We start from the raw sequence: 24,474 nt of genomic DNA on the forward strand, positions 1-24,474 counted from the left end.
GCTGGGCTGGGCGCTGGCTGCCCAGGACGGACTCTGCTGGAACGGGCCCAGTCTCAGGAGGCGGTGAGGCCGCGTGGCTCACCGAGGGGCTCCTCCCAGAGCCGTTCCAGAGCCCCGACCCTGTGGGTCCGTGACCATGTTGGTGGCCTGTGGAGAGCAGTGACGGCTGGGGTCACTCCACAGCCCTGCTCCCCGAATGCCAGTCCAGCCTGTGGTCTGCTGGGTTCGCCCCGCCCCAGCTGACACCGCGCTCCCTCTCTCCTAGTTACTGGGATTCTTCCTACGACGACGACGTCATGGAGCAGCGGGTGGGGCTGAACTTGTTGTATGCGCAGGTGAGTGTCCACTCTGGCAGGGCGCTCCAAGCCAGCCAGGCCCTCGGGCCCCATGTCTGCTGCGGGGCCCGGCCCCACACAGCCTGCTCATGGCCTCTGCTCCTTCGCAGACTGTCTCGGACATAGAACGCGGCTGGATCCTCGTCAGCAAGGAGCAGCACCGGCAGCTCAAGTCCCTGCAGGAGAAGGTCTCCAAGAAGGAGGTGGGTGAGCGGAGTGGGGGGGCGGGGAAGGGAGCTGTTCACGCTGGCACCGGGGGTCTCGAGGAGGGTCTGAGGGGAGAGGCGGAGCCGGCTCAGGCTCTGTGGCCACTGGGCCCGCTCCTTCACTCCTGCAGTTGGAGTCTGGAGGCTCCCCCACTCCCTGACCGTGACCCAGGCCGGGAACAGCTGGGCAAAGGTGCCCCAGGCCAGTGGGTCCTTGGGCCTGGGCAAGGGGTGAGCCTGGCAGTGAACCTGTGCCCGGCTCTGCCCGCAGTTCATCCGCCTAGCGCAGACCCTGAAGTACTACGGCTATCTCAAGTTCGAGCCCTGCGTCACCGACTTCCCCGAGAAGGGCTGCCAGGTCATCGTCAGCGCCGGCAACAGTGAGCTGAACTTCCAGGTGCGGCTGCCCAGCGAGCAGATCAAAGAGGGCAGCTTCAAGGTGACGCGCATGCGGTGCTGGCGGGTCACGTCCTCGGTGAGTGCCCCTCGCCCGCCGCGGCTCGGGTCAGGCCCTCTGCGGAGCTAGGGGGTACCCATCAGTCTGTCCGGCTCACCCACCGTGCCAGCCTGGCCCCTCGCCTGCCACGGCTCAGCTCGCCCTCCTGGGGAGCTAGGGGGGTACCCATCAGTCCGTCTGGCTCACTCACCGTGCCAGCCTGGCCCCTTGCCTGCCGCAGCTTGGCTCACGCCCTCCTGGGGAGCTAGGGGGGTCTGTGGGGGGTGCCTGTGACTGTAGGAGAGGGGTTTTGGGGGGGTCTGTGGGGGGTGCCTGTGACGGTAGGGGAGGGGTTTTGGCGGGGGGGGGGTCTGTGGGGGGTGCCTGTGACTGTAGGGGAGGGGTTTTGGCGGGGGGGGGTCTGTGGGGGGTGCCTGTGACGGTAGGGGAGGGGTTTTGGCGGGGGGGGGTCTGTGGGGGGTGCCTGTGACGGTAGGGGAGGGGTTTTGGCAGGGGGGGGGTCTGTGGGGGGTGCCTGTGACGGTAGGGGAGGGGTTTTGGCAGGGGGGGGGTCTGTGGGGGGTGCCTGTGACGGTAGGGGAGGGGTTTTGGCGGGGGGGGGTCTGTGGGGGGGTGCCTGTGCCTGTAGGGGAGGGGTTTTGGCGGGCGGATCTGTGGGGGGTGCCTGTGACTGTAGGGGAGGGTTTCGGGGGGGTCTGTGGGGGGTGCCTGTGACTGTGGGGGAGGGGTTTTGGCGGGGGGTCTGTGGGGGGTGCCTGTGATGGTAGGGGAGGGGTTTTGGCGGGGGGGGTCTGTGGGGGGTGCCTGTGCCTGTAGGGGAGGGGTTTTGGTGGGGGGGGTCTGTGGGGGGGTGCCTGTGACTGTAGGGGAGGGGTTTTGGTGGGGGGGGGTCTGTGGGGGGGTGCCTGTGACTGTAGGGGAGGGGTTTTGGTGGGGGGGGGTCTGTGGGGGGGTGCCTGTGACTGTAGGGGAGGGGTTTTGGCGGGGGGGGGTCTGTGGGGGGGTGCCTGTGACGGTAGGGGAGGGGTTTTGGCGGGGGGGGTCTGTGGGGGGGTGCCTGTGACGGTAGGGGAGGGGTTTTGGCGGGGGGGGGTCTGTGGGGGGGTGCCTGTGACGGTAGGGGAGGGGTTTTGGCGGGGGGGGGTCTGTGGGAGGTGCCTGTGACGGTAGGGGAGGGGTTTTGGCGGGGGGGGGTCTGTGGGGGGTGCCTGTGACGGTAGGGGAGGGGTTTTGGCGGGGGGGGGGGGTCTGTGGGGGGTGCCTGTGACGGTAGGGGAGGGGTTTTGGCGGGGGGGGGTCTGTGGGGGGTGCCTGTGACGGTAGGGGAGGGGTTTTGGCGGGGGGGGGTTTGTGGGGGGTGCCTGTGACGGTAGGGGAGGGGTTTTGGCGGGGGGGGTCCTGTGGGGGGTGCCTGTGACTGTAGGGGAGGGGTTTTGGGGGGGGTCTGTGGGGGGTGCCTGTGACGGTAGGGGAGGGGTTTTGGTGGGGGGGGGTCTGTGGGGGGGTGCCTGTGACTGTAGGGGAGGGGTGGTCTGTGGGGGGTGCCTGTGACTGTAGGGGAGGGGTTTTGGGGGGGGTCTGTGGGGGGTGCCTGTGACTGTAGGGGAGGGGTTTTGGGGGGGGTCTGTGGGGGGTGCCTGTGACTGTAGGGGAGGGGTTTTGGCGGGGGGGGGGGTCCTGTGGGGGGGTGCCTGTGACTGTAGGGGAGGGGTTTTGGCGGGGGGGGGGGTCCCTGTGACTGGGGGGGCGGGGGGGGTCTGTTGCTGTTTCATGGCTGTGGCAGAAAGGCTGCCTGAGAAGCTGGGCAGCCTCTCTCTGCCCCATCACTCTGCCCTCCACCCCGTTGACCCTGGGACTCTGGCTGCGACACAAGGGCCCTGCTGGGCGCAGGGGGCTCTCTTTGGTGCCCTGCTGGCAGGGGTGGGCAGGGACAGCCACCAGCCTCACCCTCCTCTTCCTCAGGTTCCCACGAGCACCGGGCCGCCGGGGAGCAGCCCAGGGAAAGCGGAGGTGAAGCTGGAACTGGCCTTTGAGTACCTGATGAGCAAGGACCGGCTGCAGTGGGTCACCATCACTAGCCCCCAGGTAGGGCCGGCTGCTCCCAGAGCTCCGTGGCTGGGCGGGAAGGGCTGTGCTCTGGGGGAGATGGGGGCTGCTCGAGGCTGGCTGTGACGGGTGCTGTCTCCCCCAGGCCATCATGCTGAGCATCTGCCTGCAGTCCATGGTGGATGAGCTGATGGTGAAGAAGTCTGGCGGCAGCATCCGCAAGGTGAGGGGGTGGCTGGGAAGGGGGTGAGCTTGTCCCTCTTGCATTGCTACCGCCTCAGCCCCCCTTGGAGTCCCATGGCTGGTTCTCCCCAGGCCCCCTGGCTGCTCCGGCTGTCCCCCCCCCTCCGGGGCCTGTGTGGCCGCCCAGCTGTGCCCCACCCCTTGCTGAGCTATCTCGTTTGCTTTCCCCCAGATGTTCCGCCGGCGAGCAAACGGGGCCCTGCGGCGCTCAGACAGCCAGCAAGCTGTGAAATCCCCACCCCTGCTGGTAAGTGCAGCCCCCCGCCCCCCTCCCCGCCCTGCCCACCCACTCTGACCCGTGTCTGTCTCTGCAGGACTCGCCCGATGGCAGCCGGGAGCCCATGCTCAAACTCTCGGTGAGTAACTCCTCACCTCCTGGGGGGCGGGTCCCGCTGCGCGCATGGCTCTGACCTGCCCTCCCTCCCTGCAGAGCAAGCTCACCTCCGTCAGCCTGCGGGGCATCAGCCACTCCGGCTCCGCCAGCGACCTGGGTGCCAACGACTTCCACGGCAACTACGCCTTCGAGGGGATCGGCGACGAGGACCTGTAGCCTGCTCCGCCCTCTCATGCCGCCCGCGGCCAGCGCGGCTCTGGGGAACGTCCCATGTGCCTCTGCCGGGTTACCAGCCGCCTGCCCCTGCCCCACTTCAACCCCCTCCACCCACCATTGCCTTGGGGGGGAGCCACCTCCCCGCTGCTGCTGCCACCTTCCTGAGGGCGGCCCCTTGCCCAGGCCCAGCCCATGGAACCCATTTCATAGGGGGAACAACGCTCTTGCACACGGCCCCCGTCAGGACGTGGGCTGGCCAGCGCCACGAGGCAGCTGCCCCACCCCTGCCGGAGGGCTCCGTGGCCTGGGGCCAGGACTGGCCTGTAGCTTGCACTTAGAGCCAGTCCGAGGGCTGGCTGCCATGGGAGGTGGAGGCCTGGGGCTGTTCCCATGGCGACAGACACCTCCCGGCCTCCATACATGCCAAATTAGCAGCTAGGTCTTTGCACAAAGAACAATGGCCGAAGTTCAGCACTGGCTGCAGGCTGGTGTGCTGCCTGCCGCCGCTAACCCGCTCGTAGACGCCAGCGTAATCGCCGAGGCTTGTAACCGGTAGCGCTCTGCTGTGTACAGAGGACTGGAGCATGAATGGACATTAACCAATGTTTACACACTGCAGTGATTAAAGCGGATCATGATTGGTAACCAGTGTGTGGCTGTGGAGTGGGGTGGCCTTGCCCAGGCTGTGGGGCTTGGAGGGGTGCAGGGAGGGAGGGCGGGCAGCAGCAACCCATAACTCCAGCTGGGCCCCCGGCACCCACCCCCTTAGGTCCATGCCCTGGTGGGCTGAGCGCCAGAGCCCCAGCAGGTGACTTTAAATCCCCGTGCGCCTGCGTTGGAGCAGGGAGCACAGGCCCTGCCCCCGTGCTGTGGGGCCAGGCTCCCAGCTGCCCTGGCTGAGTGCACATACCGCCGCAAGCCAGGGAAGCGTGGGGCCGTGTGACATCAGCACGTACATGGCGTCGCACTCGGGCAGAAACGGCAGCCGTGCTGCTGTGCCCCCTTTCCTGGAGCCCCTGAGCAGCTCTTGGCCGTGCCTGGGGGCCGAGGGGCTCAGTATCGCTCACCCCCCTGGGCTTGGCCAGACGCCGCTCTGCACCCCAAAGAGTGAGGCCAGCTACCCAAACTGACTTTAATGCTTTTATACACAATATAAATTACACAGCCTTGAGATGCACCCCGGGTCAGGGGGCCAGGCCAGCCTCCCCCCCGCCCCTCCCTCCCCGCTGCACCCGAGGACGCTGGAGGAGGGAAGGGGCCACGCTCGGTGGTCACTGACAAGGCTGCCGCGCGCTGCCCGGGCAGAGGCCGGCTGGTAGCAGCAGCTGAGCGGTGCCCCGTAGCACTCAGCCTCCTAGCCCCGGAGCCCCCATTGCCCAGGCAGAACTGCTCCAAGGAACAGCTGTGTATGATTGGGGGGTGGGGGGGTCTGTTCCCTCCCCCGACAGCAGCTACACACAGCTGGGGCGCTGCTTGGCCTGAGCCTCATGGGACAGAGGAGGGGTCCCCAACCCAGCCCTCTAGTGCCTACTGGGGGCTCAGACTCCATGGATGGGGGGAGGACGCAAGGCGGCAGCCATTGCCCGGCCCTGCAGGACGCAGAGACTTTATTCCAAGCAGTGACACTGCTGGGCATGGCTGGGGTGAGGCGCTCGGGTTACTGGGCAGCAATGGGTCTGAGTTCCCGCTTCCCACGCCCCAGGCTAGGCCCAGCCTGTATGAGGGGGGAACCTGCAGCACTGCTGGGCCCTGCCCCCATGGCCAGGCCTCCCAGCCTCCCCATGCCCCCTAGGAAGGGACAGGCCCAGCAAGGCCCTGCCGGCAGGGGGCACTTCCCTCGCTCCCAGCAGCAGCATTTCAGCCCCCGGCCATGCGCCTGCTCTGGCAGGCCCGGGTCCTAGGGCAGGGAGGCAGCCGGGGGCGGCAGGGCCAGCCGGGGCTGGGCACTCGGGGGGCTGGCCCAACCCTCAGCAGCAGGGCCGTGGATCTTCTGGTGGCGCTTGTAGTTGTCCCAGTGGCCGGTGGTGTAGGGGCAGTGGCGGCAGCGGAACGGCTTCTCGCCCGTGTGGCGCAGCATGTGGCGCTTGAGGTTCATGCTCTGGTTGCAGCGGTAGCTGCACAGGCCGCAGCGGAAGGGCTTGTCGCCGGAGTGGATGCGGCCGTGCCGCTTGAGGTTGGCCAGGTTGCCACAGGCGTAGTCGCAGAGCTGGCACTTGTAGGGCCGCTCGCCCGTGTGCACACGCTGGTGTCGCTTGAGGTTGTCCAGGTGGGCGGAGGCGTAGGGGCAGAGGGGGCAGGCAAAGGGCTTCTCGCCGCTGTGCGTCTTCATGTGGCGAGCCAGGTGGTTGGGGTAGTGTGTGGCGAAGGAGCACAGGCTGCAGGAGAAGCCCTTGGCGCCGCTCTCGGGGGGGCTGTCGCCCGGCTCGGTGCTCAGCACGGCCAGGCTGCAGCGGCTGCAGATCTGCTCGACCAGGCTCTCGTCCTGCGCCAAGCCGTCGTCCAGCACCAGCCCGCACATGCGGCAGGTGAAGGGGAAGAGCAGCTCCGGCAAGGCGTCTGTCTCGTCGCCCCGCAGGCGGGCGCAGCCGGGCAGGAGGGGGCTGCCCGCACCGCTCACGTGCAGGCTCAGCTCCGGCAGCAGCGGCTCTGCAGGACAGGGCAGAGGGCAGCTGTGAGACTGGGGGCGGGGACCTCCTCCCTCCCCCAACTGCCATGTCCAGCCCCCTCCTCCCTGCCCCTGCTCCCCCCGGCCCACACGTCTCCTCCCCAGAGCGAGTGCCAGGTGGGGAGGGACTGGGCCGAGGAGGGACCTGTCCTGGCTGCTGGATGGTGTTTGAGGTGCAGCGTGTGGGGGGCTCCGCTCCGCCCAGACCCCCCAGAGCAGGAGCTGCCCCTGGAGCCTCACTGGAGGCCAGTGACCACACCAGCTTCTCTTGCCAGGGCCCTGCAGCCCTACCCCCACTGGCCCAGCAAGGCTGCCCTGGAGCGGCCTGCTCCGGCCCACGTGCTGGGCGTTTCCTGCCCCCTACCTTGGGCCTTGTCCCGGCGGCAGGGCCCCTCCTCCGCCTGGCGATGGCTCAGCATGTGGCGCTTGAGGTTGCGGCTCTGGTTGCAGCGGTAGTCGCAGGCGCTGCACTGGAAGGGCTTGTCCTGGCTGTGGATCCGCTCGTGGCGCCGCAGGTTGCCCAGGCTGCTGCAGGCGAAGCTGCAGGCCTGGCAGCGGTAGGGCCTCTCGCCCGTGTGCGTGCGCTTGTGCCGCGTCAGGTTCACCAGCTGGGCCGAGGCATAGTCGCAGTGCGGGCACTTGAAAGGCTTCTCGCCGTTGTGGGTCTTCATGTGGCGCTTGAGGTGGCTGGAGTAGTGGGAGGCGAAGGGGCAGAGCTGGCAGGAGTAGACCACACGCTGGCCCCGGCCCTCCTCGGCCCCCGCACACCGTGGGCAGCTCTGCCCCAAGCGCACGGCCAGCTGCAGGCCACACTGAGGGCAAGGCAGGGCTGGGGGGCCAGGCTCCCGCCCCTCCTCGGGGTCACTCTCCACGCTCAGCTGCCGGTAGCTGGAGTAGTCGTCGTCGCTCAGCGAGTAGGCCGGGATGGTGATCTTCCCCACCAGCGAGTCCACTACAAACGCCGCAGGGAGAGGGGAGCAGTCAGCGCAGAGGCCACACACCCCCAGCAGCCACCCCCAAGCCCCTCCCCTCTGGGCTGGACACAGGAACGGCCAGGCTGGGTCAGCCCAGTGTCCTGTCTTCTGACAGCGGCTGGTGCCAGACGCTTTAGTGGGAATGGCCATGATCTAGTGAGCCCGACTCTGTCGTCAGTCCCAGCAGCTGGCAGCCAGAGGCTAGGGGACACCCAGCGTGTGGGGCTGCGTCCTGACTATGTTGGCTAATAGCCATTGATGGACCTGTCCTCTAGGAACGTCTCTCGTTCTTTTTGACCCCTATTACAGTCTTGGCCTTCACAATATCCCGAGGTTGACTCTGTTATGTGAAGAAAACATCCTTTTGTGTGTTTAAAACCCGCTGCCTCGTAATTTCATTTGGTGACCCTTAGTTCTTGTGTTATGAGAAGGAGTAAATAACACTTCCTTATTCAATTTCTCCACACTAGTCATGATTTTATAGACCTCTATCATATCCCCCCTTAGTCGTCTCTTTTCCAAGCTGAAAAGGCCCAGGCTTGTTAATCTCTCCTCATACAGAAGCCGTTCCAGACCCCTAATCATTTTTGTTGCTCTTTTCCCATTCCAATAGATTTTTTTTTAGATGGGGCAACTACATCTGCACACAGAATTCAAGATGTGGGTGTACCAGGGGTTTATATAGAGGCAATATGATATTTTCTGTCTTATTATCCAGCCCTCTCCTAATGGTTCCTACGTTCTGTTCGCCTCTTTGACGGCCACTGCACACTGAGTGGATGTTTTCTGAGAATTATCTAGGACTCCACAATCTCTTTCTTAAAGGGCAACAGCTAATTTAGACCCCGTCATTTTATATGTATTGGTGGGATTATGGTTTCCAATGTGCATTACTTTGCACTGATCAACACTGAATTTCACCTGCCATTTTCTTGCCCAGTCACCCAGTTTTGTGAGAGCTTTTTGTAGCTCTTTGCAGTCTGCTTTGGACTTTGCCACCTCAGTGCTTACATCTTTTTCCCCACATCATTTATGAATGTGTTGAAGGGCACTGGTCCCAGTGCAGGAGCCCCCCTGGAATAGCCATCCATGAGCCCCTCCCCTTTGGGCAGCACCCACCCACCAGGACACCCCAGCAGACACCAGTTCCCAACAGATGGGCCTGCCCACGCAGGACCCCCACTCTGTGGAACTGCTGTGGTTCCCTCTACACCTGCTGGCCAGGCCCTCAGAGAGGCCATTAAACCAGCACGAGAGCTGGCAAGGGGGCTGGCTGGACCTGCACTGACCGCCCACACAGCAGGGTCACCCCATGGCAAGGGCACAGCCGAAGCTAGGCAGCTGAGCTGAGAACCGTCCCTGCAGTGCCCCAGCTAGACAGATGGCAGTCAGGGGCAATGCCAATGTGCCCCATGCTGTCCTGCTGGCAGCCTGGGCCAAGGGAGCACAGGGCTTGCATCCAGTGGCCACTGGAGCAGGAGAAGATGCAGACGGCTGCACTCCAGGCCCTGAGAGGCGCAGGAGCAGCCCACGGACACACACTGGGCCAGCGAGCTTTGCAGCAGTGGGCTCACGGAAATGCCATTGTCCCAGACAGCACTGCTTCTCCAACAGAGCCTGCCACTGGCTCCTCGAGCCCTCGCCCTCCGGTCTCCACAGCTCCCTGCATGGGGCCTCGCTGCTTGATCCAGAAAATGGATAAAACCCCTGGGACCATCCCCTATCACAGATGGAGAGGTTTCCTGTCTGTTCTCTTCCTCTAACTCCAGTGACCCCCTCCAGCCTCCTCATCTGCCTTGTGCTCACTCTCATCCCCACCCTCTTCTCAGGCTCCAGCCAGGACCAGCCGGCTTTAGTTTCTCCCCCCTTAAAAACCCATTTGCCTCTCCAACTACCACCCCAGCTCTGTTTCCCCCTTCATCAGTAAGCTCCCTGAATACACAGTGCTGGGGAGGAGCCGGTGGCCATGGTACATGTAGGTACCAGGGACATAGGGAAGGAGAGGACAGAAGTCCTGAAGCCCAAAGTTGGCTGCTAGGTAAGAGACTGAAGTCCAGGACTCCATGGGAGCCATTCTCTGAAATGCCTCCAGTTCCACACACAGGGCCAGTTAGACGGGCAGAACTGCAGGGTCTCACGGCGTGGATGAGACGATGGTGTAGGGAGGAGGGCTTTAGATTTATTAGGAAGGAGGAGCCTATACAGGCAGGATGGGCTCCCCCCACACCAAAATGGAACCAGACTGCTGGCATGTCAAATTAAAAAGGTCACAGAGGAGTTTCTAAACTAAGGGCTGGGGGAAAGCCAACAGGTGCGGAGGAGCATGCGATTCGGACAGAGGCATCCCTTAGGGGAGGATCTATTAACAGGGATTCTCTATAGCCTAGTAAAGGGGAGAGGACAGACATCGATAAAGTGCAGGCAGGAGTCAAACAAGAGAGAGAGTCCCATTCAATGACATCACAACAAGGCAGACAACTAAATATTGACAAATTTTATAAGTGCTTGTTTACAAATGCAAGAAGTCTAAATAGTAAGATGGGTGAGTGCCTGGTATTAAATGAGGCTGTTGATATAATAGGAAACATGGAAACTTGGTAGACTGATGATAATCAATGCGACACTAATTCCTATACATTTTGTACCCTGGTAGGACAGAACAGGTCGTGCTGGTTGGGGAGGAGCACTATAAGTGAAAAAAAGCATAGAGTAAAAAAATCTTAAATGACTCAAACGGTACCACAGACTCTCTCTCTATGGATAGAAATTCCATGTGTGAATAAGAAGAGTATAGCAGTAGGGATATACTACTGACCACCTGGCCAGGATGGTGATGGAGACTGGGAAATGTTCAGGGCGATTAGAGAGTCTATAAAAATAGAAAATGCAGTAATGGGAGACTTCAACTATCCCCCTATTGACTGGGAACAGGTAACTTCAGGATAGGATGCAAAGAACATTTCTAGACACCATTAATGACTGCCGCTTGGAGCAGCCAGCCCTGGAACCCCCGGGGGAGAGACAAGTCTTGACTTAGGGCTGCTCTACATAAGGCTGTAAGTCGATCAAACTTGCACTAGGTCAGTCATGTAAGTTACATAACTCAAGTCAATGTACAGTGGTGTCTACCTTGGGGGAGGGATAGCTCAGTGGTTTGAGCATTGGCCTGCTAAACCCAGGGTTGTGAGTTCAGTCCTTGAGGGGGCCACTTAGGGATCTGGGGCAAAATCAGTACTTGGTCCTGCTAGTGAAGGCAGGGGGCTGGACTCGATGACCTTTCATAGTCCCTTCCAGTTCTAGGAGATGGGATATCTCCATTAATTATTTATTTACCCCCCGCGATGTCGAGGGGAGATGCTCTCCCATTAACGTAGCTTCTGCCTCTTGGGGAGATGGAGTACAGACCGTGTCAGGAGAGCGCTCTCCCATCAACTCAGCAGGTCTTCACCAGACCCACTCACTCGACTGCACTGCATCAATCGCAGCAGTGCCGATTTAGCCGGTAGCGTAGGCCTGGCCTTTGTCCTACGTGGCAGCGCACAGGATCTGATCCAAGCCTTGAATGTAGTTGAACTGCTCGGTAACAGTGACCATAATGTAACATCCTTCTAGGGGGGGGGGGGGAATACAAAAGAACCCCCCCCAGGAGCATTTAACTTCAGAAAGGGGAACGACACAGGAACGAGGAGGCTAGTGCCGTGGAACAGAAAAGGAGCAGTCACAAGAGTGCAGGGAAACGTTTTACCACCTCCATCACAGAGGCTCAAACCCTAGGTACACCCTCCCCCACAAAGAAAGGAAACTGTAAGTCAACCAAAAGAACGCCCTCATTGCTAAACGGAGTAAAAGCAGCAGTCAGAGACAGAGACACCCCCTAAAGATTGTAAGTCAAATCTTACTGAGGAAAATAGAAAGGATAAACTCTGACAAGTCATGGAAAATTTAATTAGTCCGGTAAAAAAAGAATAAATTTTTTTTTGCTGTTTTTTTAAGTACATCAGAAGCAGGAGGCCTGCCAGACAATCAGTAGGACCACTGGACAATCGAGGTGCTAATGGAGCACTCAAGGATGACAAGGCCATTGCAGACAAGTTACATGAATACTTTGCATCAGTCTTCACTGCAGATCACCTGAGGGAAATTCCCATACTTCAGCCATTCTTTTTAGGTGACAAATCTGAGGAGCTGTCCCAGATTGAGGTGTCATGGAGAAGATTCTGGAACAAATGGATAAATTAGGGAGGAATAGGTCACCAGGACCAGATGGGATTCACCCAAGAGTTCTGAAGAACTAACTGTGGTATGTAACCTATTGCTTAAGTCAGTCTCTGTACCAGATGACTGGAGGATAGTTAATATGATGCCAATTTTTTTAAAATGGATTCCAGAGGCGATCCTGGCAATTACAGGCCGGTAAGCCTGACTTCAGTAACAGGCAAATTGGTTGAAACTATAGGGAAGAACAGAATTATCAGACACAGAGGAACACGGTATGTTGGAGGAAGAGCCAACATGTTTTTTGTAAAGGGAAATCCTGCCTTAACAATTAGAATTCTCTGAGGGGCTCAACAAGCAAGTGGACAAGGGGGATCCAGTGGATAGAGCGTACTTGGACTTTCAGAAAGCCGTTGACAAGATCCCTCGCAATGGCTCTTAAGCAAACGTGGGATTAGATTAGGGGTTAGACTGGATGACTCTTGCAGTGCCTTCTATGCCTAGGATTCTATAATTCTACGGTAAGAGGGAAGGTAGTCTCATGGATCAGGAACTGGTTACAAAACAGGAAATAAGGGGCAAGAATAAATGGTCAATTTTGACAGTGGAGAGAGGTAAATAGCAGGATCCCCCAGGGGTCTGTACTGGGACCAGCGCTGTTCAACATATTCATAATGATATGGAAAAAGGGGTAAACGATACAAAATTACTCAAGATAGTTAAGTCCGAAGCAGTGTGAGGAGTTCCAAAGGGATCTTACAAAACTGGGTGACTGGGCAACAAAATGGCAGATGAAATTCAGTGTTGACAAATACAAAGTAATGCGCATTGGAAACCAATCGGAACTCCACATACACAATGATGGGTCTAAATCCGCTGTTACCACTCGAGAAAGATCATGAGGGCATCGTGGACAGTTCTCTGAGAACATCCACTCAAGGTGCAGCAGCAGTCAAAAAAGTGAACAGAATGGTAGGAACCAAAGGAAAGGGACAGATAATCAGCCAATAAATATTATATTGCCACGGTATAAATCCATGGCCCAGCCAGACCTTCAGTACTGCGAGCAGTTCCGGTCGCCCCATCTCAAAAAAAAGATATATTGGAATTGGAAAAAGTAGAGAAAGGCAGGAAAAATGATTAGGGGGATGGAACAGCTTCCACATGAGGAGAGACTAAAAAAACTGGGACTTTTCAGCCTGGAAAAGAGACGACTAAGGGGTGATATGATAGAGGTCTATAAAATCAGGACTAGTGTGGAGACAGTAAATAAGGACGTGTTATTTACTCCTTCTCAACAAGAGCTGGGGTCACCAAATGAAATTAATAGGCAGCAGGTTGAAAACAAACAAAAGGAAGTATTTCTTCACACAACGCACAGTCAGCCTGTGGAACTCGTTGCCAGGGGATGCTGTGAAGGCCAAAAGTATAACTGGGTTCATAAATAATTAGATACGTTCACAAAGAATAGGTCCATTAATGGCTACTAGCCAAAACAGTCAAGGATGAAACCGCATGCTCCAGGTGTTCTATTCCAGGAGGAATTCTGCGCCACTGTGCATGTGCAGAAGGACAAGTGCAGAGTCCTGCACTTAGGACGGAAGAATCCCCTGCACTGCTACAGACCAGGGACCTAGTGGCTAGGCAGCAGTTCTGCAGAAAACGACCTGGGGTTACAGTGGATGAGAAGCTGGATATGAGTCAACAGTGTGCTCTTGTTGCCAAGAAGGCCAATGGCATATTGGGCTGCATTAGTAGGAGTATTGCCAGCAGATCGAGGGAAGTGATTATTCCCCTCTATTCGGCACTGGTGAGGCCACATCTGGAGTACTGCATCCAGTTTTGGGCCCCGCACTGCAGAAGGGATGTGGACAAATTGGAGAGAGTCCAGCGCAGGGCAACGAAAATGATTCAAGTGCCCAGCCCCCTATTTATGAGGAGAGGCTGAGGGAACTGGGATTGTTTAGTCTGCAGAAGAGAAGAGTGAGGGGGGATTTGATAGCTGCTTTCAACTACCTGAAGGGAGGTTCCAAAGAGGATGGAGCTCAGCTGTTCTCAGTGGTACCGATGACAGAACAAGAAGTAATGGTCTCAAATTGCAGTGGGGGAGGTCCAGGTTGGATATTAGGAAACACTATTTCACTAGGAGGGTGGTGAAGCACTGGAATGGGTTACCTAGGGAGGTGGTGGAATCATAGAATATCAGGGGTGGAAGGGATGTCAGGAGGTATCTAGTTCAACCCTCTGCTCAAAGCAGGCCCAATCCCCAGACAGATTTTTGCCCCCAGATCCCTAAATGGCCCCCTCAAGGACTGAACTCACAACCCTGGGTTTAGCAGGCCAATGCTCAAACCACTGAGCTATCCCCACCCCCCATCCTTAGAGGATTTTAAGGCCTGGCTTGACAAAGCCCTGGCTGGGATGATTTAGTTGGGGATTGGTCCTGCTTTGAGAAGGGGGTTGGACTAGATGACCTCCTGAGGTCTCTTCCAACCCTAATCTTCTATGATTCATGTCCCCTGCAGATCCCCCCATCCCCCAAAATAGATTAAGCGGGGAGGTGCTGCAGTTACTCCTTTTGGCCACCAGGGGCTGCTGTGGCACCAGAAGAGAGGGCAGCTGGCTCCGGGCTGAAGGAGCTGCAGAGAGGGAGGGGGCCAGGTGAGGGGAGACAGGATATACGGGAGGATGACCAGAGTGGGACACATGGAGCTTCTGGGGGAGACGGACCACAGATTGGGGTTCAGAAGGGCCAGTGGGGGGGACAAACCAGGGAGGGGCACAAGAGCCAGTGAGATGGCAGCACTGAGCCAGGGGCAGAATGGGGGTGCAGGGATACTGGGAATGGGGGGGAAGGGGCCAAGTGGGGGTGTAGAAACACATGGGGGAGAGAAGGTGCAGTGACACATGGGGACAGGGCAGATGTGCCTGACTGAATGGGAGAGGCTGGGGTCAGCCAGGGTCTGCATAGTGAGGCCCCCCAACTCCCAAACAACCCCCCCCCCCGCCAAAAAAAAAACCTGTTCCATATTTCTCCCACCCACACCCAACAACCCTCCAAGTTCACCCCCAGGCTCCTTCCCAGCAATTACTTCCCTCTCCCTCAGCTCCTCCGTTACCCCGACTCCCCCCAGCCTTTGCACTGCTGCTGAGGGGGGCAGGAAATCCGGTTCTGTATTGTAGTTTAAATGAATTACTACTCAGAGCTCTGTATTAATATGCCTAGTAAGGAATCTATTTGTCAAAAAACATTTCCTGAATCTTTTTTGTTGGCAGTATTGTTACAGACATACTTGCTGACAGGTATTTTGAAATAAATTACCAAAATAATTGAAGCTGGTATGATTATATTGTGTTATTTTGACAAATAAAAGATGCAGAATTTTAAAATATTGCACGCAGAATTTTTATTTTTTTTTGGCACAGAATTCCACCAGGAGTAGTGTCCCTAACCCTCTGACTGGGACTGGACGACAGGGGATGGATCACTCGATAACTGCTCTGTTCATTCCCTCTGGAGCATCTGTCACCGGCCACTATTTCTCTGACCCAGTATGGCCGTTCTTATGTTCACTTTCTACAATATCAGTCTGGAGTTCCTCTCCTCAACTCCATCAGAGACCCTCTCTGACCTTGCTTCCATCCCTTACTCTCCACTGAAACTGCTCTTGCTGAAATCTCAGATGACCTCTCCCTAGCCAAAGCTCAGAACCAGCGCTCCATCTTCACCCTCCTTGAGCTGTTAGCCGCCTTTCACCTGCTGACCATGCTCCTCTGCTTGCAGCCTTGTCTTGCCTCGGTTTCCATGACTCTGTTCTCTCCTGGTTCTCCTACTGCTCCATTTGCTCCTTCAGCACGTCTTTTGGAGGATCCTCTTCTCTTTCTGTGGGGGTCCCACAGGGCTCTGTCCTTGGTCCCCTTCTCCCCGCACACCTTATCCGCTAAAGTGCAACATGGCTAAAACAGAGCTTCTTAATCTCCCCCGTGTCATCTGCCTGCTACCGCCTTTCTCGATCGCTGAGGACACCTCCACCATCCAGCTGTCACTCAGGCCCATCACCTGAGCATGGTCTTCGACTCGGACCTTGTTCTAGGCCCTCACTTGCAGGCTGTGTCTAAATCTTGCCGATTCTTTCTGCACAACAGCTCTTGGATCCAGCCTAATCTGTCCATCCGCCCAACTAAAACCTTCCGCCAGGCTCACATCTCAGTTACTGCAACATCTGCCCTCTGGCTTTGACAAAGGCAACCTTGTCCCACTCAGATCCATTCAGAATTCTGCTGCAAAGATCTCTGTCCTAGTCTGGCGCACTCTGACCATGTCACCCCTCTCTGAATCCCTCCACTGGCTCCCCCTTCTCTAGTGCACCAAACCATCTGTGCAGGGCCTAGAAAGCGAAGACAAGCAATTTCTCTCTCTCACAATCGAAGGTCGACACCTGCTGCTGATCAAGCACTAGCACCCACTTGTTACATTTTAAACAAGTACCCCAGTGTTTTCCCCCTGGCTGCCTCTCACTTGGGGGGTTCCCTGCAAAGTTCCACTAACCTCATTACCCTCCTTCAGCGCCCGCTTTGCTCTGAGGCCTACGAAAGCCTGACAAAGGGTAGCCTGCTGGTGGGCTCACCCCACTGCCCATCATGCTGACCAATGCCGCCGCACTGTTCCCTTGTACCCCCACCGTCGTCTGTGTCCACTTCTTGTCTTAGGCAGCCAGTGCCTTGGGACAGGGTGTTCTGGATGTACAGCCCCTAGCACACTGGGAGCCTGGTCCATAGGTTGGCTCCTAGGCACGATGGGAACACAAATGACTAATATGAAGAGGGGCTGTCTTCATGGACAATGCCCACCCTGGCACAGGGGTCAAAGTAGGTCGCTAAATGATGGGGGCAGGTCAAACATACCGAGCAATTGGAATTGCTTGCGAAGCTGGGCTCAGTAACCCAGCCAACCGTACAATCCTGCATCCAGGGACAGCGAGTTACAGCTCGGGGGACTGTCCTGAGGGCAGAGAGTCAGAACAGGACTTGTATCTACTCAGACCCCTAACTGACCACGTGCTCCCAGCGGGATGCTCCACTGGAACAACCAGCCGAGGGCTGCGGTGGATTCTCCAGCCCTGGCCGTTTTTAGGCCCAGGCTTGGCGTATGTCTACAAGCGCCGTTCTAGCTCTGCTGGAAGTTCTGGAGCCAAGGCAGGACTCACTGGGCGGGTTCTCTGGCCTGCGTGATGCCGGAGGTCAGACTAGATGATCACAATGGTCCCTTCCAACGAGAGAGCTCTGCATCCTCAGTGACCATCCCAGAAAGAGCCTATGTGCTGCAGGGACCCACACGTGAACTGCTGTGGGGCCAAGCGCAGCCTGGAGAACAGGCCCACTCGCACAGCAGCAGTGCTCGCGGGATCTGCCCAGGGGAGGCCGAGGGACAGCTCTGGTTAGAGCAGGCCCCAGCGTGACCAGCTCTGGGGAACCTGCCAAGGCTCCTGCACTGTTTAGTACGGAGGGCCCAGCCCTTGTGCCAGTGCCGAGCTCTCCTCTCATCCACTGCACTGGGAGCCCATGTAGTGCTTGGCAATGACACGTGCTGGGCCTCGTCCAAGCCCCATGCCGAGGGCTAGTGAACACCAGGAGGTGACAGAGCGGGGTGGGGCCAGCAGCCACACGGACATGCAGTGCAAGCCCAATCAGCACACGGCCCAGCCTCTGCGCCACTAACCCCCAGAAACCTTTGTAGCATCTTTGCACTTTGCCCCCCGAGACCCTGGAGTGCTCTGCAGAGGTCAGGGCTGCTATCCTGTCTGCGGATAGGGGCAAGGAGGCACAGAGTGCGGGACTTGCCACAGGTCAGTGACAGAGGCAGGAAGACATCCGGGCTGCCGGCTCAGGGCCCCATCCACAGGGACACATGGTCTCTTATGGCCACCCACCTAAGTGACATCTCTGCATAGATCTTCACTGCTGGGGTAAGGGAGAGTCCTCCAGCAACATTACTCTGCTGAGTGGAGCTCAGAGATCTAAGGCCATTGCAGCCAGCGAGTGTGACCATCTGCAGAACAGGCCACAGACCCTCCTCCAGGGACTCCTGCATCAAGCCCAGAACTGGTGGCCTGAGCCAGAGCAGATCTTCAAAAAACAAGAGTGGCCCGTCTTCCCCCTCACTGGGAAACACCTGCACCTTATTTCCAAGCGGAATTTCTCCAGTTTTAGCTCCCAGCCACTGGCTCGCCTCTTGCCTTTGCCAGACTGAAGAGCCGTCTGCTAGGAGAATCTCCTCCCCAGGCAGATCCTTCCAGATCACGCTCTGAGTCACCTCTTCACTTTCCCTTACTTGAGCTAAATAAACTGAGCTTCGTCAGTCTCTTACTGCAAAGCAGACTTTCCAGATCTCAAATCATTCTTGTGGCTCTTCACGGAACCCCTTCCAATTCATCAATATCCCGTTTGCAGTGTGGACGCGGCATCCAGCGACGGTTTCACATACAGAGGTAATACCACCTGCCTGTTTATACATCTGAGGATCACGTTTAGCCTCTTCACTGCAGCGTGGCCCTGGGAGCTGATGTTCAGCAGGCCCACAAGTCCTTTCCCGAGTCACTGCTTTCGCGAGCAGGACAACGCTCTGTGCTGGGAGATAGACAAGCTTGCATTTGGCGGTGTTAGAGACAGATGATGTTGAAATGACCCCTGTCGCTGCAGGATCCTACTGATTCCTGGCAGGGCCTTGCGAGGATGCCAGGGCCAGGGAGCTCTGCTTGGTGCACAGACATTACAAACGCGCAGCTCCGAGAAGCCAGGAATCCATCTATCATCTAAGGGTTTTATAAGGCCATGCATCGCACCAGCCGAGCATCTTCCAGCTGCACCCTGCGGGATTCTCTTTTCAGGGCCAGGACTCTGCTTGGGGCAGGTCTGGGGGAGCTGGGTGCAGGTGGGAAGAGAGGAGGGTGTTCCACCTGTGGCGGACAGGCTTTCTGAGAGAGGAAGACTTGGCAGCATTTCCTAGATGACCGGAGGTCACATTCCCCTATCTCTTCTGGAATTTTGTTCCTTAGCCAGGTCCCCTCAGCTGCAAATGCTCTGCCACGCTGTTCCTGCACCCTGAGCTGCACTGGCCCAGAACAGCACAGCTCTTGGGGTGGTTCAGCGATAAATTCGGTCGGTGATGTGCCTAGGGCTTGATCCATTGAGAGTACAGAGCTGGGCCTGCCCCCGAGCGCGTGCATTACAGCAGTCTGCAGTTCCAGAAGCATGTGCTGTTTTACCAAGGGGCTGTGTCTCCTTCAGTGCACAGGATGAATGGACAGGGAATGGAGCTGTTCAATATTTCTGTTTATTCTCCTAATTCAGCACGTGAGCTGCTGCCTCATTTACTGCACACCATCCAGACGTGGAATGACCGACTGCCTCCTGGGCTTGGGTGTGATACTGATCCTTGGCGTCTCGGAGCCCAGCGAGCATTCCTTCACCCCCCACCCTCCCGTTTTACAGACCGGGATCCCAGGCACAGACAGGCTCCTGGCTGATCTATGCTGGGCTTTCTGCACTGACGTAGCTGTGCTGGTGCAGATGCCCAAGGTAGATGCCAACCCTGGTCACCACACGAGCGCAGCACACACACACTAGGGGAGAAAAACCCCGAAGGTCATGGCCCGCAGCCCCAGGGCAGGAAGAGAATCCAGATCTTTGGGGTCTGTCCCATCCGGGGCTCCTCCGCCAGCACACTCCTGGCTCTGCCACCTGACACAGGAATTGCAGTCCCCACAACCCTGCCTGGCAAACTTGACACGGCCGTGCAGTGACAGGTGCATGTGACACCGTCCCTAGTTATGGGCACGAAGGGTGCCCAGACGACTGTAGCTCTCTCATGTCTTGACTTCGTCCACGCGCTCTCGCAGTCTCTCTGGACTTGCCTGTGCTTTTCACGGTGACAAACAAAAACCCTACCAGAGGCCAGGCAGCTCGACCCCCATCCAACCCATTTCATAAGGAAGAAAGCAGGCCTGCTCCTGGACCCTCCCTCACTAGGAAGGCACCATCACAGACCCCTGCCTTTCCTCTGCACAGAGCTCAGCAGTCACCCGCTTGTCCCACAGGAACCCGGGCCACCTCCGAGGGAGTGGAACCCCCAAGCCCAGAGCGAGAGGTCAGACCCACCCCATCCACCTCTCTCCCGACCTGGCAAGCGCCCGCCCAGCCTCCGCCCGGGTCCCAGCTAATCAGGCACCTGGGCAGCATGATGGCAGATCCAAGTCAATGTAGCCAAGGGTGGGTGAGGCACATGCCCTGCCCGGCCTCTCCCCACCCAGAACCTCAGGGGTCCAGGGGACACACATCAGGGTGATGGGTCCTGCGGGCAGTGCTCCCTTATGGCGCCAGGGGGCTCTGGAGACAGAGCTTCACAACTCCAGCTCCACCAGGAGCCCTAGCAGTTGCCATCAGGAAACACAGAGGCTGGGATGGGGGTGACTGCAGGGAAGAGCCTGTGCCAAGGCCCCAGGACCAACTTCCTCCCCAAAACCCTGAGCACAGGGCCAGCTTCCCCCCCTCGCCCCCAACCAGTAACAGCTGCTGCTGCCTGGACTCCCACCTCCCAGTGCCCAGCAGAGAGCGCCAGCCACTCCCTCCTCCTGAGTGCAGGCCCCGCGCTGGGGTCTAGCAGAGAGCTGCTCTCACCCAGCTCCAACGAAGGCACCTCCCCCGTCACTGCAGGCCTAGAGGTTCCCTCTGGGAAACACACACAGCCCATAGACAAACCTTCCGAGTCTTTCTCAAAGCCCATGATCCTGTCGCTGCTGTCCTCAAACTCCAGGTCCTGGCCCAGCAGCAGGTCACTCTGCAGCACCAGACCCCCTCCTGGCGTCTCCTCGAGCGTGTCTTCAGTGTCCACTGCAACACACGGAGCGCCAGCCAGTTACTGCTGGGGCACAAGGAAATGCGCTATCACAGGCTGAGGACTTGAGTGCCCAGCTCTCTTCCTTGCCGCCGCACAACCATGGGAGGCACGGGGAACGGACATTACCACTGGCGTCCGGGAGCCAGGGCTGGGCCCAGCCACATGGGGAACCGGGACTTTGGCAGTGGCTCCAGGGAGAGTCCTCCACATGCTACCAGCTGCATGTGAAGTGCCCTCCAAGCCTCCCATCCTACAGCACGGGGGAAAAGGTGAAACCCTCGGTCCCGATACCCCTGCTCAGGCTGCCTTCAGCGTCCTGGATCAGAGCTCCCACGGCACGCAGGGGAGCTAGGCAAGACAAGGGAAGACTGGGGCAGCAGAGTGAAACAAATGCGGGCACCTCCCTTCCCCCGTGCAGCAGGGACTTCACACCCGCTTCCTGTGTGAAGAGAAAATGAGACCCGAGGGGATTGGAGAAACACTGACAGGCGGTAGAGGAGCCAGCCACCCAGCCAGCCCTGCATGGTGGAGCACACCAATGCCCTCAGGCCACTCTGCAGGGCAGAAGCACTGCATTAAAAGGTCCAGGCTCGCCCCGCATGCAGGCTGTGGCTTCTCAGTTAGCCAGTGACAGCTAAGGGCCTAGCCAGCACTGCGACCACCTATACACAATTAGCAGTGCTGGTCCCAACAGGGTGGGGGAAACCGGCAAGCTCTGTCCCCACACCCCAAAGCCTCTGCAGGCAAGCAGCAACGCTGGCAGGAGACTCAGGTGACCAGATTAGATTTCATTTTGCCGGGGAGTTGCCAGTGCAGTCCAGGGGACGCTGAGCACAGCTGGGTGTTGGGAGAGAGAGTGCGCTGGCTTGCGTGAGCCCCAGGACGTGCAGCTTTCGCCCCACTGCATGGCAACTGGACTATCTGCAGTCCTGACCTGGCCCAATGTCTGCGGCCCCTGAGCCACACCAGCTTTCCAGCCTTCACCCTCTCACTCCCATGGTGCTGGTGAGGAACTGAAACCCAGGGCCACACAGGGAGCCCTTGGCAGAGCACAGACTGGCTCCCAGGACAGCATCCTGCCCATGCAAGTTATTCCACCAAAGCCCACTGGGGCTCAGGTCAGATCTTGGGTTCTGCCGTTCCACACACCCTTTCCTGCTCGTCCCCTGCCACATGGAGGCCTTCAGGAGAGGAGCGTGGAGCCATCTGCCTTGTACATTTCACCGGGAGGGGAGGAAGAACAGCTTCCCCGATGGCTACTCCCCACCTGCTAAGAATGGGAAGAAATAAGAGATTCTGGTGCCTGAAAGGAACCGCTCACACGGCTCCTCTACCAGGGCTAGGGAGCTGCCCACCTATCCCAGCCCCGCACAAGGGCTCTCTCCCAGGCTGTGGCTGCACCACGAGCGAAGGCTGTGATTCCCTTGCTCAGGCGAGTGCGAGTATCAATAGCCGTGTGGCTGCAACAGCAGAGGCCTGGCCTGGCTGTGCCAAGTGCCTGCCCATCCGTTTCAGCTGTACCCGAGCAACTGCAGCTAGGCTGTGTAACGTGCTGAGAGCTGGTGCGAGGCCACATACCGGAGCAGGGGAATCAGCGACACTGGCTCCTCAGAACGTAGCGGGGATGTCCCTAAGGGGAGCTTCCTAACAGACGCAACAGCGTCTCCTGCGCCCAGAAGACGGCCAGGGTAAGGGCAACGGACAGGGCTGAAAGCTGAACACGCGAGGGTCTGGGAGCTGCCTCCCAGTGTCCTCCTGCTCTAGACACACGGCAGCTCTGGGCACTCCTGGACTGGGATCCTTCGGCTCCCCTGCAGCACCTGGCGCTTTGCGTCCAGCCTCCCCCTGGGACCGGCAGCGCGGTGCTTGGCTGCAAGGATGTTACAGCCAGGGGTACTAACGCGCCCCCCCCTCCGGGCTGCTCTGCTACCCCCTAACCCCAGCGCCCCCCCCCACCCCGCCTTGCTCTGCTACCCCCTAACCCCAGCACCCTTCCCCCCCCCCTCCGGCTGCTCTGCTACCCCCTAACCCCAGCGCCCCCCCCCCTCCGGGCTGCTCTGCTACCCCCTAACCCCAGCGCCCCCCCCCCCTCCGGGCTGCTCTGCTACCCCCTAACCCCAGCGCCCCCCCCTTCCGGGCTACTCTGCTACCCCCTAACCCCAGTGCCCCCCCCTTCCGGGCTACTCTGCTACCCCCTAACCCCAGTGCCCCCCCCACCCCGCCTTGCTCTGCTACCCCCTAACCCCAGTGCCCCCCCCACCCCGCCTTGCTCTGCTACCCCCTAACCCCAGTGCCCCCCCCACCCCGCCTTGCTCTGCTACCCCGTAACCCCAGTGCCCCCCCACCCCGCCTTGCTCTGCTACCCCCTAACCCCAGCACCCCCCCCCTTCTGGGCTGCTCTGCTACCCCCTGACCCCAGTGCCCCCACCCCGGGCTGCTCTGCTACCCCCTGACCCCAGCGCCCCCCCCCACCCCCGCCCTGCTCTGCTACCCCCTGACCCCAGCGCCCCCCCACCCCCGCCCTGCTCTGCTACCCCCTAACCCCAGCGCCCCCCCACCCCGCCCTGCTACCCCCTAACCCCAGCGCCCCCCCACCCCGCCTTGCTCTGCTACCCCCTAACCCCAGCGCCCCCCCACCCCGCCTTGCTCTGCTACCCCCTAACCCCAGCACCCCCCCCCTTCTGGGCTGCTCTGCTACCCCCTAACCCCAGCGCCCCCCCCCCGCCCTGCTCTGCTACCCCCTAACCCCAGCGCCCCCCCGCCCCCGCCCTGCTCTGCTACCCCCTAACCCCAGCGCCCCCCCGCCCCCGCCCTGCTCTGCTACCCCCTAACCCCAGCGGCCCCCCCGCCCCTGCTCTGCTAACCCCTAACCCCAGCGCCCCCCCCGCCCCTGCTCTGCTACCCCCTAACCCCAGCGCCCCCCCCCGCCCCTGCTCTGCTACCCCCTAACCCCAGCGCCCCCCCCCCCTCCGGGCTACTCTGCTACCCCCTAACCCCAGCGCCCCCCCGCCCCCGCCTTGCTCTGCTACCCCCTAACCCCAGCGCCCCCCCACCCCCGTCCTGCTCTGCTACCCCCTAACCCCAGCGCCCCCCCCCGGGCTGCTCTGCTACCCCCTAACCCCAGCGCCCCCCCCCGGGCTGCTCTCCTGCCCCCTAACCCCAGCGCCCCCCCACCCCCGTCCTGCTCTGCTACCCCCTAACCCCAGCGCCCCCCCCTTCCGGGCTGCTCTGCTACCCCCTAACCCAGCGCCCCCCCACCCCCGTCCTGCTCTGCTACCCCCTAACCCCGCCCCTAACCCCAGCGCCCCCCGGAGGGGCAGGTCCCCGCTCGGAAGCCCCCCCCCGGGCCCCCCCTCACCTTTCACGGGCTGCGGGTGTCGCTGCTTCCGGCGGGGCATCGTGTCCGGCTCCAGCCCGCCGCGTGCCCCGCCCCCAGCTCCGGCCCCGCCGCGCCCCCCGCCCCCGCCGCTCATGGGCCCCGCGGCTCGGAGCGGCCGGTGGCTCCGGCCCCACTTCCGCTTCCGGCCGCAGGGCGCGCTGGGAGCCGCGGGGCGCGGCGAGAGAACGGCGGCGGCGGTGACGTTATCGGCGCGCCCACAGCCCGCGGGGCGGGGCGCGGGGGGGGAGTACAGGGGGGCGGGGTTAGGGGCGGGGCGCGGGGGTTACCGGCGGGGGGGAACAGGGGGCGGGGTTACCGGAGGACGGGGTTACCGGCGGGGGGGAACAGGGGGCGGGGGTTACCGGAGGGGGGGGAGGAGCAGGGCGCGGGGGTTACCGGCGGGGGGGGGCGCGGGGGTTACCGGCGGGGGGGAGGAGCAGGGCGCGGGGGTTACCGGCGGGGGCGGGGGTTACCGGAGGGCGGGGTTACCGGCGGGGGGGAGGAGCAG

The 24,474-nt window shown here is 59.9% G+C and overlaps 2 protein-coding genes across 10 annotated transcripts in view; one reads left to right on the plus strand and one right to left on the minus strand.

The window, feature by feature from the left end:
* The window catches only part of SNX17 (sorting nexin 17), a 43,528-nt gene extending 39,046 nt beyond the window's left edge, over nucleotides 1–4,482 (plus strand). For 2 of the 3 annotated variants that reach the window (XM_065587308.1, XM_065587310.1), the window contains exons 8-15: nucleotides 266–335; nucleotides 446–538; nucleotides 813–1,016; nucleotides 2,961–3,083; nucleotides 3,190–3,267; nucleotides 3,460–3,534; nucleotides 3,602–3,643; nucleotides 3,718–4,482. In XM_065587308.1, the coding sequence (XP_065443380.1) occupies nucleotides 266–335; nucleotides 446–538; nucleotides 813–1,016; nucleotides 2,961–3,083; nucleotides 3,190–3,267; nucleotides 3,460–3,534; nucleotides 3,602–3,643; nucleotides 3,718–3,837 (805 nt within the window). In that variant the 3' untranslated portion in view covers nucleotides 3,838–4,482. The remainder of the gene's footprint in view (nucleotides 1–265; nucleotides 336–445; nucleotides 539–812; nucleotides 1,017–2,960; nucleotides 3,084–3,189; nucleotides 3,268–3,459; nucleotides 3,535–3,601; nucleotides 3,644–3,717) is intronic. The other variant, XM_065587309.1, reaches the window with a different exon arrangement.
* A 783-nt stretch (nucleotides 4,483–5,265) lies between these two features.
* On the minus strand, nucleotides 5,266–24,128 carry ZNF513 (zinc finger protein 513). Of its 7 annotated transcripts, none has more exons than XM_065587305.1 (5): nucleotides 23,946–24,128; nucleotides 21,737–21,854; nucleotides 20,449–20,580; nucleotides 6,867–7,454; nucleotides 5,266–6,483 (listed from the first exon to the last, which is right to left on the minus strand). In XM_065587305.1, the coding sequence occupies exons 3-5, from the start codon at nucleotides 20,471–20,473 to the stop codon at nucleotides 5,735–5,737; spliced, it is 1,362 nt and encodes a 453-aa protein (XP_065443377.1). In that variant the 5' UTR covers nucleotides 20,474–20,580; nucleotides 21,737–21,854; nucleotides 23,946–24,128; the 3' UTR covers nucleotides 5,266–5,734. The 7 variants fall into 7 exon arrangements, with proteins under 7 accessions (XP_065443377.1, XP_065443375.1, XP_065443378.1 ...); XM_065587303.1 differs by having other exon boundaries at nucleotides 20,449–20,608; XM_065587306.1 differs by having other exon boundaries at nucleotides 21,737–21,857.
* Nucleotides 24,129–24,474: the final 346 nt, after the last annotated feature.

This window comes from Chrysemys picta, chromosome 3 (assembly GCF_011386835.1).
Source record: "Chrysemys picta bellii isolate R12L10 chromosome 3, ASM1138683v2, whole genome shotgun sequence".
Taxonomy (NCBI): domain Eukaryota; kingdom Metazoa; phylum Chordata; order Testudines; family Emydidae; genus Chrysemys; species Chrysemys picta.

What these genes read in the sequence shown, in the direction of transcription:
- ZNF513 (XM_065587301.1), bottom strand. Translation starts at nt 24,060, where the DNA reads ATGAGCGGCGGGGGCGGGGGGCGCGGCGGGGCCGGAGCTGGGGGCGGG. An exon ending in CTTTGAGAAAGACTCGGAAG is followed by an intron (nt 7,455 to 20,448) that starts GTTTGTCTATGG and finishes CGGCGTTTGTAG; the next exon opens with TGGACTCGCTGGTGGGGAAG. An exon ending in CCGCCGGGACAAGGCCCAAG is followed by an intron (nt 6,484 to 6,866) that starts GTAGGGGGCAGG and finishes CCTGTCCTGCAG; the next exon opens with AGCCGCTGCTGCCGGAGCTG.